This window comes from Nothoprocta perdicaria, unplaced genomic scaffold, assembly GCF_003342845.1.
Source record: "Nothoprocta perdicaria isolate Ctin4 unplaced genomic scaffold, notPer1 scaffold_1, whole genome shotgun sequence".
In the NCBI taxonomy this organism is placed as follows: Eukaryota; Metazoa; Chordata; class Aves; order Tinamiformes; family Tinamidae; genus Nothoprocta; species Nothoprocta perdicaria.
In genome coordinates this window covers 14,860,206-14,873,966 of record NW_020454093.1, presented here as the reverse complement: position 1 = coordinate 14,873,966, position 13,761 = coordinate 14,860,206, and the positions used below count along the sequence as shown (strand labels likewise).

The window sequence follows — 13,761 nt, the reverse complement described above, 5'->3', positions numbered from 1 at the left end:
TGAATATGTAGACTTATCACTGTTCTAGTTGAGAAAAGCACAGAAAATAGCTTAGATAGAAGTGACATGGAATTGAGAGAAATATTTTCTCAGGGAGACTGGTTCCTAGGAATTCAAAAATTGCAACACCCTCCCCTCGTCACTTCTGAGATACTATAAATAGAGCCTCGAGAAGACCTTTGCAATCCAGGCAGTCTCCTCATGGCTGTCTTGTGTGTGTGCTGAAAATACTCAGTCTGACACCGTGCTTTCCAAGATGTATCTTGCCCAGCCTTTTTTATCATCTCTTAAATGTATTCAAATACTTTAGTGGAAAATGACCTCAATTTCTGAAAAATTTGTCAGAATGGGTTTACTGAAGAAAGAAAGGTTTACTGCTCAGGATTTGAGGATTATCATTTCTGCTGGAGTGGAATCTGTAGATGTTCCAGTGACCCAAAATTATCCGCAGTGTAATTTTTGATTTACTTTTATCATAATTAAGTTAAAATAGCCCAGATGGTAACATCAATGTCTAGATTTCTCAGTATGCACAACATAAAGAAGACAACAGTGATCTGCACCTGTACTTTATATCTAGTCAAGAGATAGCTGAAATCTATGTTTTACTCCTACCTTACTTATAAGTTAAGTTTCTTGGGAGGCTTGGATATGAAAGCTTTTGTATCCTTAAAACTTTCCTGAAGTTTTCAGATCTGTATTGTCCCTTTTCCCTCCTCTTCCCTGAAGGATTGAATTCAGTCAAGCTGTTGATACTAAATTTCCTGAAATGTTACTTTCCGCTTTAGTTTAACTCTTAGAAAAGCTAATGAAATATCTGAGCGAGGTTGGATAAAACCATCCTCTGCCAGGATGGAAAATCAGACTAATTAACTGTTACATGCAGCATAAGCAAACTGTTAATACAAGAGGAAAGGGGAAATGTACATATCTTCATGAAAGAGCTATATTTAACTCTCATTTTATAATTTGGTGATACATGAAAAATTCCTTGTTCTGTACAAACATTACTGTATTGACCATCATACCTTGTGCAAAGCTTTTAAATGAGAGTCAAAGAGTAGACTTCATGCAAGTGGTTTGTTCCTGCCTCTTGACTGCAGCAATATAAAGACCATTTGCTCAGAGCTGGAGTATATGAGCCCTCGCTGAGACTTTAGGACATGCTATGGSATAGATTTTAGTTTCTAGTTATATCCCTGTCAGAATTGTAAACATTTAAGTTCTGTAGAATGCTTTTTTTAAAAGTTAGAATATTTATAAGACATTTGAATAATTTTGTGCCTTGATGTTAAAAACAAACAAACAAAAAAATAATTGGACAGACTATCTTCCTTAGAGAAATTAGAGCTTTAATGTTTGATATCAATTACAAAAATCCTGATCTTCACTTTTGAGAAACTGAAGTTTTTCACATTCTTTCATGTATTATGTTTTATGATATACATCCCAAGTATTACCTAAAGAAAAAAATCCTTATTTCATGTAAATGGCTTTGAGCTGTCAGAAGCACCCCATGGATGCACATCCATGCACAGCACTTCCCACAGGTGATGTTTAGAGCTCAAGGAGAAAACAACCCGTCRGTATTTCTGCTGGCAACCAGCTTGCATCTCCTGTTTTGTTTTTCTGAGGCTGTAGCAGGACAGCTGTTCCTAATAATCTGCTCCAGTTCATTATCAATCAGTAGGACTGTCGTCCCAGAAGAAAGCAAGGTGCCTTGTGAAGGGTCTCTGCAGGTCCCCCTTGGCAGCCCAAGTCTCTCATTTCTTTCCAAGGGCAGGATGGGCCTGAAAGGACYAATGCACCTGGCAGAAGTCCCTCTAAAGCACCTCCATTCACAGCCTTGCCAAACACTCAGGTTTTTCCAGACCCGACCACGTTTCAGGATGTTCACCACTTGCTCGAATTAGAGCATAACGCGGAGGACTGTAGGTTTCTGTGCGCTTGCCCTGAAGCCGCGGCCCTTGGGCTCRCGGGAGGCAGCGAGGCCGGTGGAAGCCTTGGGACGGCACCGGAGCGGCRCTTGTTTGTACGGATTTACATCTACATAATGGGCTGCAGTTGKTTTACGTGTTTTTCAAAGACTTATGCAACCAAATGAGCTGTGCGTGTAGGTTTTAATTACACCAACTGGCAGCTACTAGCTAAAAAAAATGTAATCTGAGAAGAGGAGCCAAAACAGAGCAGCATGCAAATGTTGAATYTGCTTTTTAGCTCTAAAATGAAAACCAACACAATAGACTCTGCTGATGGCTGCTTATTTATCTGGCTGCTTATTATCTGGCTATATAGCTCTTCCTTTTCTTTTGCTACCTGCTTTGCAGGTATACCTTTTTTTAGTAAAATTATAAATGGAAAACACAGGAGAGCTCTAAAGGTGGCCATCTCTTCTGGCACATGTCTGTTTTTTAGTCCCTCTCCGTTTTCAGAAAGTTGGGAGTTTTCAGCTCAAAACTTCTGTAGTAGAGTTACTCTAAAATACTAAATAAAAATATATTGCTATAATCATTTAAAGAGCTTATRAAACAAATTTCAAGGGGTCCTCTAAACCATAGTCTTGGAGAATGAGCAATGCCATGTCATCAGTACATGTAAGTTCTGCTATATAGGCACATATTATTGCACTTCAATTTTCATTTCTTTGTGAAGTGGAATAAATTTCATGACTTTTCTTGTGGTTATTGGCTTTTGCTGGCACATGGGCAGCAGTACCACACAGGCTGTGGTGAGGGAGAGAGATCGAGGTTTTGCTCCCATTGCTTAGCTTAATTTTAACTTCTATTTTTATATGCCCTTGCAGGCAACACCTAAGGGCAGCAGAGCGGTTGAGCGAAGCTGGTTTTACCTAACCTGAGGAGAAAATGATGAAAATTATTCCATGGTGCCCTTGGGGTTTCCATTTCATCCTATGATGAGAAGTCATGAGAAAGCATATATTTCAAAAAGCCAAATGTGCTCCCTTTGGGCTTTCTCTGTAGGCTGTCTCTTTGAAGAAACAGCAGGAATTGTTCTTCATCCCTTAGGCTTGGCTTTAGTGGCACAGGTGATATTGCACTTGTTTCTAGGTTCTTCACATTTTTCTGAGTAGTCTTCAGCCTCACTATTTCTTGCACTTTTCCTCCATCATCCTACCCTGTAATACTCAAAATAAAAGCAGCATTTCWAAACTCTTGGGCTTCCTGTCAAGGCCAAGGAGTGCTGTGAAGCTGTCCCTTGGCAGTTCTGTGTCACGATTTGCTGATGGCAGCTGTTGAGGGCCTTTAAAAATGGGTACTCTGCGGGAAACTTAATATAACAAATTGAAATTGTGAGCTCTTAGGTTTACAATTAATGGTAGATGGGAGAAAAGGCTATATGTTTCAGACTTGAAGTGGGAGTTTGTAATGTGGTGGTAGAGTTTGCCAAAGAAAACTGCCTATGAAAATGGAACTGCTGGAACAGAACCTGAGAATGAAAAATATAAGGCTTCTGGGGATCCCAAAAATCTCTCTGAAGAGCAGCTGGGTAGATGTTTTGCTGAGTTTGAAGGCTAAAGTCAGGAGTCTGCTGCTTGCCAGCTCCTGTGCTGTATGATGCAATTGCCTCCTGCCTATTAAGAAAGCAGCCGCTCAGCCGGCTTGCCTTTTATTAATGCCTGAGCCCTGAGGTGTGCGTGATGGAAACAAGATTCCTCCAGCTATGAGGCAAGGCTGGAAGCTTTATATGAAAACAGTATTTTCTTGAAAGCTGTTCCAATGTATATGCTAACATAAAAGAGGCACATGGGGACTTGCTAGTAAGTTTTGTGTGTCCTGGGAGCAGATGCAGCCTCCAGCTTACATGGTAGAGGAGAGGACACAGGCTGTGTGCATCGCTTYGCTTTACAGGGGCTTTTGGTAAGGGGCAGAGAGGTGAAGAAACTCCCACAGCTGCAGATAAATTCACACCTGCTTGTGTCACCTTCCTTCCAAACATCTCGGCCACCTGCATTTCAGAAGATGTGAGGAGCAGCTCCTTTGCACATCTAGGAAGAGGCTGATGAGGGGACCAAGCAGTTACATCTGCTGGTCTGAAACTCTGTTTGCTCCCTGTGTTTTGTRTCTCTGAGGGGAAGTTTCTTTTAGCTGCATGTCTTTATAGATGGCTCAGAGCTGAACCAGCAGACAATGTTTCTGCGTTCCTGCTGAAAGCAGCTGAGTGGCCAAGTATGTCTTCGTAGTCTTCTCTATTGCAGAGCACTCTCAGCAGCAGCAGAAGTAGCTGGGAAGAAGTCAGTGGATTTTTTTGTTTGTTATTGTTTTTTTCTTGCAGATTTGGCCTCTTGGAAAAATCTCATTCTCATGTAAGGGGTTGGACTAAACCTGAAATGCTTAGTGCTCAGTATTAGTCCGCTCTTTGTCCTYGCCTGTGTTTCTTGCTTGCTATCTAATGGCCCTCTGCTCTTAGCAAGAATCTGAGCACTCAGTAATCTTAACAACTGATTGTACAAGGGCAGCACGCATTGTAACTCACAGAGATTTTTTTTAAAGATCCTTTCAGTCAGTAACAATACTTTTGCCCTGGTTTCTCATCCAAAAGACACGCTGTTCCCAGGGTGTCTAAGGAGGTTCACATTCTGAGTTGTGAGTCTGTTTGCTTCTTGTGCCTCTGTGCACAGATAGCAGTGTAAGCTGGCAACCTTCACCCGTGTTTCCAGAGGCCAGTCTTTCTTTAAGTTGGCATTTTCAGAGGAGAGCATGGATGCTAGGCATGCAGATTKCCCAGGAGCCCAGGCCGTTTTTCACTTTCGCAGAGTTTTTAGATCGAGTTGGTTGTTGTTTTTAAGACAAATTGTATATACTAGCCTACATGTTTGTCTTGTTTTGAAAGAATAAACCACCATTCATTTTGCAATTGAAGGAGCAGTTTCAGCATGATCTAGGTTTACTCTCCTGTGGTGATTTATTTTCTGATTTTTTTTTATGGGTGCCTCCTCCTGTCCAAATTTCCATCCTCAGTGAATCCTTATTGCACAGCCTGGTACATTGTGCAGCTGAAGTTGACATCAAACTGAAGTTCTCAAGCAAAGACAGTACCTAAAAGGGTGCAAATTGGACATGTGCCCCTGCAGTGGAAGTTACTGTCCTGTCTTAATGCTTTACTGCAGCTGAGCAGACTTTGAAACGGRAGCAGCGCAGGTAGAGGGATGAGAGCAAAGAGGGAGGGACGAGAGCCTGCGGGTAACTTAAGCTGGTACTTGTGAAATCTGCCACYGCGGTTAGTGCGCAGGTAGAAAGGATGAGGAAGGACTCCATTAATAACGAGGCAGGACCTTTTATTTCCTCCCTCTTGGGTTAAAGATGTGTAACATATCCCAAAATATGTTGAATAACTAGCTGTTCCTAAGACATATATATTCTGAAAAGAAAGGCTCTCTCTTACTAATGCAATCAGGGAAAGATAAGGATTCAGTGACCTTCACAGGGAAATGCTTCGGGTTTAATGGTGGTTCTTAGTTTTAAGTTGAAATGCCACTTTGGCTGTGACAACCCTGTTGCTTCCCGTGCCCTGGCAGGGCTGTTCCTGTGACACTGTGAGGAAACGGGGGAAACGTTGCTTTTAATTTCAACTATTTTTCCTCCTCAGTAAATAGACAAATATATTAAATAAATAAATAATAATGGATAAATAGATACTGTTCCTCTCTAATTATGGGCCATTTTGCCACATGACAGAGGAGCCTGTGTTGAAGTTGCTGYGGAGCTCTTGCAGGCACTTGTTATGCACAGAAAGGCTGTCCAGGTTGTCCTCATGGCCCTGTCTCGCCCGTGTCAGCTCACTCTGGCACTCCTGCTGCACGACCTGTGTTGGAAAGCAATCAAGAGCCAGATACCATCAAATATCTTTATTTCTGCTGGTGTTACTGAAGTGGAAATTGAGGCTTTGACTGGCCTGGAGTGTAGTTTGAGGGATAACGGTGTCTGTGAAATCACCACAGTTGCAAACCAGATGCTGCCTCCTCCAAAATGTGTAAAAGTTCAACTCAGTGCAGAAAAGCAGCCAGATTATCCGTGGGTCTCTTCCTGACTGAGATAGCTTGGCAAATCACTTGCCTGTCTGGCCTGGTAGCAGAAGTTGAAACTCTTCCACTTCAGTATTTTTTTCAGTCAGCATCAGGGCAGCTCTGTGTCTTTATTTTATCTGTGTTGTTTGTTTGTGGGGAGGTGTCGGTCAGTCAGGAAACCGTAAATCATGAAAGTCTTGGCAGACAAGTACAGCTTTGTAAAATGCAACAAAAGAGTTGATGTACGTTAGAAAAATAAGAATAATCGGCTTTGGTGAGGGCTGTTTTTACTCAAAATAAACTTTGACGATGAGTGTATGTGAGTTCATAGTGTATTTCAAACATTCCTGCACTTAAAATATTTTTAGAGCACTCAGGTTAAAATGGCAGAGAAAGAGGGTATGTTGCAGCATGTGGCTTGTATATGAGTTTGACTTTGCCTTACGTTTGTTATAATGCTGTATTTGCCATTTTCTATTCATTCGTAATTCAGTCACATTCTTTATTTGCTTTAGGTTGTGGCAAATACTCTGCTTTCAGGCCACAGAGCAATTCYTTGCAGCCGAGATCACTAATTGTACCCCAAAGCATCTCTTGAGTATGACCCTGCCAGCAAAGATGGAGCCCATGATAATTTTCTGTTTTTTTTTTTCATTTTTTTCTTTGTACAAATAGAAATTTCCTGATGTTAGAAGGTTAGTGTTTTAAATTAAGCCTTCATATTTATTGATTCTTATTCCATCATGTTCCACTCGACTTCTGTGGTATTTGCCCTAGCTCTAAGGACCACCCACTTGTTTTAAGCCAGCTGTCAAAATAACATTCGGTAAGAGGATTGGGATCAGCTACGCAGGGTGCAGCTCTGTAAATGGTTAAGCAGAGAGCGCGGATTCAGCAGACCTGTATTTTCTTGCTGACTTTACCTCCACAAGGATAGTTAACCCCATTTTTACATGACTAACCTTTAAATGTGGATCAATTCAGTTCCCCTCGCTATCAAGAAACTCTTGATATGAGCTAAGTAGTGAAAATGACAGTGCTTTCCTACTGTGAGTTAGGCTGTCTGGCATTTGAATAATTTCTGGAAACACTCACTCTCGGCCTCTTAGCAAAGACCAGCTTTATCTGAACTCTTGTGCTCTATCAGGCAGTGAGGAAGTCTCCTCTCCTTTGCTAGCTTGACTTTGTAACTAAGACATGGGAAATATCCTTTGCCCTGAAAAAGGGACAGGCTTATTTAGGAGTAAGCACTTTGCCAGTTGCTATCTCGTATTTGTCAGAAATCTGGTGTTTGCAACTAGTTTGGAGATGTCAAAAGCGGCTGAACGCTCCCTTGGTCACCAAGCATGCGTAAATGCCACCTCTTGATCAGTGCTCTTGAAAATGTTGTTTGACTGAGGGAAAATTGAGTTGGCCAGGAGAAAAAATTGAGATTTCCAGTTGACCCCAAATCAAATGAAATTTTGCTGTTCCTTTTTACTCTCATGTCTGTTTTCTCCATCTGGATTTTATGTTCTTCCTGAAGAATGCCATTTTTCATTGAGTAATGGTAGGAACTGAGTGATCCCAGTGGGATAAAAGCAGTATCAACCAACTGATCTTTGTTGACTGCAGGCAGGTAGGTTTCCAGTGCAGACTTTCTAACTGGATCCAGTTGGAAACCACCGGGAAGAGCAGCTGCCGCTCTCTTGCATTGAAAGGTCTGGAGACAGACTAAAAGACCTGATAAATGAAAAGCCTAGAAATGTTTTGAAGCAATGAAATAATCTACCTCAAYCAATTGGCCCAGTTCAGCCTGGGTTATCAACAGGTTTGCCTGTAAGCAGTAGCAACAGGCTTTTCCTTTGTGAAGGGAAAATGCACTACGCTGGAATGGGATTTTAGGCTGAGTGAGACTCTACCCTTCAGTGCAGCCCTTGCTCCAAATCAAGCCTTACATGTTTATTTTTGTTTGCTTAAGTCATTGCCCAACCAGGAAGAGCGAGGAAGACTTGTTTGCTTTCATTTAAAAGGAAGTTTATTCATGTAAGATGCAAGTAAAATGCACCCCGGCTCAAGGCTTCCAGATGGTGAGAACTGCAGCATTTGGAAACCTGCAGCGTTTGCCTCGAATATTTTAGGAAAGTTTATTTAGCTGGTAAAGAATTACTCTGTGCTGAAATAAACATCTACAGATAACTTTATTTTGAGAGCCTCCCTTGCTACACAGCAGCCCTCAGTATCCACTGCTGAGATTTGAAAAGGAGAAGATGAAGAGGAGGAGGAGGAGGAAGAAGAAAAGGAAGGGGCTATTAGCTCTAAACTCAGCTAGCATGAGAGATGGTAGCAGTGCAAGGAAGGAGGGAGTGCACAGCAAGTGATGGGAGGGAGCTGTAGCAGCCCAACACAATTTCATCTAGGCTTCTTCTTCTGTGTTCAGTTCTGGGCACCCCAGTATAGGAAGGGCGTGGAGCTTCTCGAGAGGGTCCAGAGAAGGGCAACCAGGATGATCAAGGGAATGGAACATCTCTCATATGAAGAGAGGCTGAGTGAGCTGGGCCTGTTTTCTCTGGAGAAGAGACGGCTCAGAGGGGATATGATTAATATGTATAAGTTCAGGAAGGGAGAATGCAGGGAGGAAGGGGACAGGCTGTTCTCACTGGTGGCCAGCGATAGGACGAGGGGTAATGGCCACAAGCTGAAACACAAGAAGTTCCGTCTCCAGGTGAGGAGCAACTTCTTTACTGTTAGGGTGACAGAGCAGTGGAACAGGCTGCCCAGGGAGGTTGTGGAGTCTCCTACTCTGGAGGTCTTCAAAACCCGCCTGGATGCCACCCTGTGCCACATGCTCTAGRTGTGCCTGCTTGAGCAGGAAGGTTGGACTAGATGATCTSTAGAGGTCCCTTCCAACCTTAAATATTCTGTGAATTCTGTGAATTCTGTGAATTCTGTGAATAACTGACCCTGAGTTAAACCCTATTGTCCTCTCTTCTCATGGGAGTCTCCAGACAATTGCTGTATTTTTGAGCTTGTTACATCCTTCCATCTTTCTGTCGTCTTTTATGGAGCGCATGCTGCTTGCAGGTGATGTTTTCTTTCATCTATCTACCTGAGAGATGCTGTATTTTTAACCAGTCTTCTCTTACTGGCAAAAATTYTGGCAGCCTGAAACCAAGCAGCTGCATATGATGAGAATTGCTGTGGGAATCCTTTGTATTGGTGAGACTGTTGTATTCATGCGTGCAGAGCCTGAAGGAGYTAACTTTTTCTTCTCTCTTTGATGCTTTCTTGGCAGTCTGGTTTTACCTAAATAAAACTTCTTTTGCACTTGCCTACTTCTGTTGCATTTGGCACAATCTTATACAAACAGTCTGTCTGTAAAACCTTAATGTCCCTGATTTAGCCAGTAATTATTACTGGTGTATTTTTCTTGCGAATATTGTCAAAATGTAAGTGAGCCAGGTGTGTGCTTCGTAGCCTTCTGAGTCTTTAAGTGACTTTGATTGTAGTACATGTCTATACAAATGTACCTCAAGAGACCAGCATTTGCTGGTATGTTGTGCTGATTAAATTAGAGGTGTTGGAATTTGTCAGAATGCAGCCATTTCCCGAGACCCTGAGAAACCTCCTCTTCTAAAGGAAAACGTTTATACAACTTTGCATTGGTCACCAAGTACAGAAGAGTTTTGTTTTTCAATGCCTAGAGATCCGCCAGCAGCAGTGCTTTGTTATGTCCTCAGAAGTGTTAACTCTGCGGTCTGTTTATTGCAGGAGCAAGGGTGAGGATGAGCACGCAGGGTATTTTCGTATGTGCAGTGAATGGCTCAAAGCCTGAGCACTGCTGATGCTGGGGCTCCTGGAGGAAACGAGGCGCTTGCTCTGCTTGGCAGAGGACTCTGCTCCTGCAGACTCCAGCAGCAGCCCAGGCAGATGCTCCCCTGTTGGCCTTCGCTCATCGCTTTATCCCAGATCTTCTCTGCAGGTTATCTTCTCTGCTGGGCTTTCAAGAAGGTGCCAGAGAATTCCCTASGGCTTAGAGAAAGCAAATGTTGCAGCTGGCCTGCTCTGTGCCAGAAACTAAGCCAGGCCTCTTAGTCCCAGCGTCACAGGCTGAGTTTTTGGTGTGAGGTTTTTAACATTTAAAGGAAACAGTTGTTTAAAATATGAACTCTTAAATACAGTGGTTGGTGTGTCTGTGTGATTTGTTACACTGCCTCAAGATTCTATGGAAAAAAATGTTTATCAGTGWTACCTCATGATAAAAATGAATATTTCTTGTATAAGACTAGAAAACGTCCCTGGAATACTGTGTTTTATAGTTTTAGGTCTAGTCATGAAATTCTAAACTCTTTATAAACAATTTAATAATAATGGAAAGTGTTTTGTCTATAATTTGCTTTTTTACCCTATTTCCACTGAGATCAACTTGATATGCAGAGCTGTTTCCTGTTAGGACTGTGGGGAGTAACATGCCCTCCTATATTGTGTTCATGTCTTTAAACTCACCTGAGTAGGCACCATATGCATCATGGTGATACAGACTTTTCCATTTTCAAAAGTTTTTTCTTTGTCTTTGCTTGTCCTAATGCAAGTCGACAGCACATGTATGGGACCGGAGGTGCCAAAGACTTCAAAGATGAACCTTCAGCTGTAAAAAAGGCTTAAAGACAGGAGAGCTTCATGGGTCTGTTCTGTAATTAAACCTTTAGTAATTGGTGCTTTTGTGTGGGTCCTGCTCTGGTGTAACCTGTACAATTTTGTGCTGTTCAAACAAGCAGATGCTTGCAGTGAAAAGCCAGAGCTAAACCTGAAAAACACACATCTCTAGCACAGTCTCACAAATATCCAGTAGCTTTGGTTCCTCCTGGGGATATTCACAAACACTGATTTTTCTATCTACGATGAAGAAAGATTGGCTCTGTAAASAACATTTCAGAAGCAGAAATTGTTGTAGGTTAATTTAGAAATCAAATGTAGAAACCTTCAGAGAAACCAGATTTTTGTCCATAGAGAGAGGGAGATCAGGCTGAGTAAACCAACTAAGCCCAAGTCAGTCTTTGTGAATGTTCCTTTCTTAATTCCCCAAGCTCTGGCTTTCTCTAGGGATATATTACATCTCTAGGGCCSTTGGTTTAGAAATAGGGTGAAACTAGAAGCACATAAGGTATATGGGATCACTTAGGGAAACAGCAACCTGTGTAAAAAGTAAGAATATAAAAACTTTTTGAATTTGCCTTCTCACTTTCAGAGCTATTTTCTTTGTGGGAGGTGGTGGAGGGGTGCCAGAAGATCTAAGGGCAAGGAGGAGAGAACTTGCCAGCACTTTGTGAATGAAGGAGAAATGAAGTCTTAATAAAAGTGACATACGGATTTTATTTTCCAGTTTTCACCTGGCAGCCACCAAAGGGCATGCAGAATGCCTCAGGATCATGGTGACACACGGTGCCGACGTGACAGCCCAGGACGGGGCAGGTACGTCTCTCTGGACCTCTCCACACGTGTAACACGGTACAAATGAGCCTGTCTAGCTCCTGGTTGTGCAGATAACAGCACTGCTTCTTCCTTCCCCGCGTAGGAAGAGCAGCTGTACCGTTTGCAGGTGCAGATGTACCTGGTTTATCCCAGTGAAGACTGCAGGTCCTAAGCCCTTGCAAACTTTTGCCTTAACAGTATAAATGTCAGCATTGCACTGGAGACCAGTTGCGAAATAGTCACTTGATTATTCTACATTAAAAATATTTTTGTTAATTTCATTTGGGACTTTGCATAGATTAAATCAAGACCTTAATGTGTTGCTTTTATGTATATCCAAGCTATTAACCCCATTAACTGTACAGGAATTGCAAGAAGATGTTTCCCCGGGATTATGACATAGTGAAAAGAGCTGATACAGGGCAAAGTAGAGCTAAGAGCTTTTAAGTGTGCAGTTCCAGCCCTCAGAAGCCCTATGCCTTAATTACTACTCCATTAGGAGAATGATAGATGCCGTTTTTGAYAGACTAGTCTTACTAGATTTCAGTTGACACATCTGTAGAAACCCTACCTGTGTTTGCTCAGGTGAGCTCAGTCACCTTATCAGCATCCTGTCTCTGCTAATGAGGTGTAAATGTTGGGTTTACTGCATCTCTTTTGGCCACCATGGCTGCTTTGAGGAATTGCCTTCACAGAGTGAAAGGATTTGCCTCCACACAGAATGCTTGCGATGCTAGAAGAATTATTCAGAATCTACATATAATGATAAGAGAATATATGCACTTTGTTATAGACTATTAAACAGAGTTCATACTTAATTTTGCCTCAGGTTTTGTTAGTTCTTTGTTGAGATAATAACAGGTTGCCATCTCTTTCCTGGAAGTGCCACCCCAGTGTTTCGTTCCTTAGGAAAAGCCTTTTCTGTAATAGTCCCATCATTTTCTATACAATTCTACTGTCACAAGTGGCTCTGCTGCCTGTATCAAGTACTAAACCTTGGCTTCTTCTTTCTTCCCTTCATGGATAATCTATTCTTTTGTTGTCTTGGCCTCTTTAACAGTTGCTCTGTAGAGGAAACTAGAAGAGATATCACAATATTTCATCATAAATCCATAGTCARTAAATCGCTATACTACATAGCAATATATAATACTAGGAGCTCACAAGAGTAGAGTAAATTGACAGAAAAGGGAGTCTGCAAGATGTGCTCTTGTGTATGCAGTCCATGGAAAGTTTGTTGTGGGGCTAGCTAGCAAATTTGGCTATTCCTGCTTTTACCACTGTGGGKTTTTTCATTTTAAAATGGCAGAAATCATGAAGACACTTGGCAAATATCTCCCTCCGAGGAGTAAAGAATAGAGAAAAAGTGTTCTTCGAAGAAGCAAAATGTACAGCATCTCTCCACACAGAAACATGTAGTTTTCATCAGAAACAAAAACACAGTATTAGACTGATGGCTGGTCAAGGTAGTTCAGCCCAGGGTTTGTGCRGTTCTTATGTGTGAATTCAGACATTAAGATCGTTCTGTGGCACCTGCTGGAACAGCAGTTGGTTGATACTCTGTTTGATGTAGCACCCTATTTTATCTATCTTTGCTTTTCTCGTGCTTTGATAGGAACAATATAGACAAAATTTCACCCTTGTCACAGAAGAGTTTATGTGGTTTGGAGTGATTGAATGCTTGTTTTGCTTTGTTTTTATTAACTTAGGGCACAGCGCTTTACATCTTGCAGCAAAGAACAGTCACCCTGATTGTGTTAAGCGGCTTCTTCAGGTAAAGTAGAAGTTAAATTCATTTTTATCTTGAAAATTTTCTTCAATTCCTCTTAAAATATATATTTTCTCCTAATAATCTAAACAACAGTCCTATTTGTTGCTCCCTTTCTCCTTTACAATTAAGAAAGGTGCTTGCTTTTAAGATCTTCATGACACTGTGTGAAWGGGGGACAGAGAGCAGTGTGGTGTCTTCACTGAGTGGTCCGCAACTTCATTTTTCCCTCTGATCTGACATAGCGGGGTTGGATTCAAGCAGCTCCTGTCTAATTTCCTATCTTTTGTCTGTGTGGTTGGATGCTTTGGGAGCAAGTGGGTTAAGAAGTATATGAGGAAACCATTTCTCATTTGTATTGGGGCTTTGGCATTGATCTACTGGAATGTTTTCTGCCTGTTATCTTAAAAGAATCAATTCTTGACTATAGAAGTGTCTTTCATGTTCAGAGTCAGAGAGAGAAGAAACTGAAGTAGCTGAGATGATAAAATATGGAAAATACCATATCTGCTTGAAT

General features: G+C 41.7%; 1 protein-coding gene across 2 annotated transcripts in view; it reads left to right on the top strand.

The window, feature by feature from the left end:
- Positions 1-13,761, top strand: part of RAI14 (retinoic acid induced 14) — a 68,072-nt gene that overhangs the window by 37,743 nt on the left and 16,568 nt on the right. For both annotated transcript variants that reach the window (XM_026038065.1, XM_026038060.1), the window contains exons 3-4: positions 11,388-11,476; positions 13,186-13,250. In XM_026038065.1, the coding sequence (XP_025893850.1) occupies positions 11,388-11,476; positions 13,186-13,250 (154 nt within the window). The remainder of the gene's footprint in view (positions 1-11,387; positions 11,477-13,185; positions 13,251-13,761) is intronic.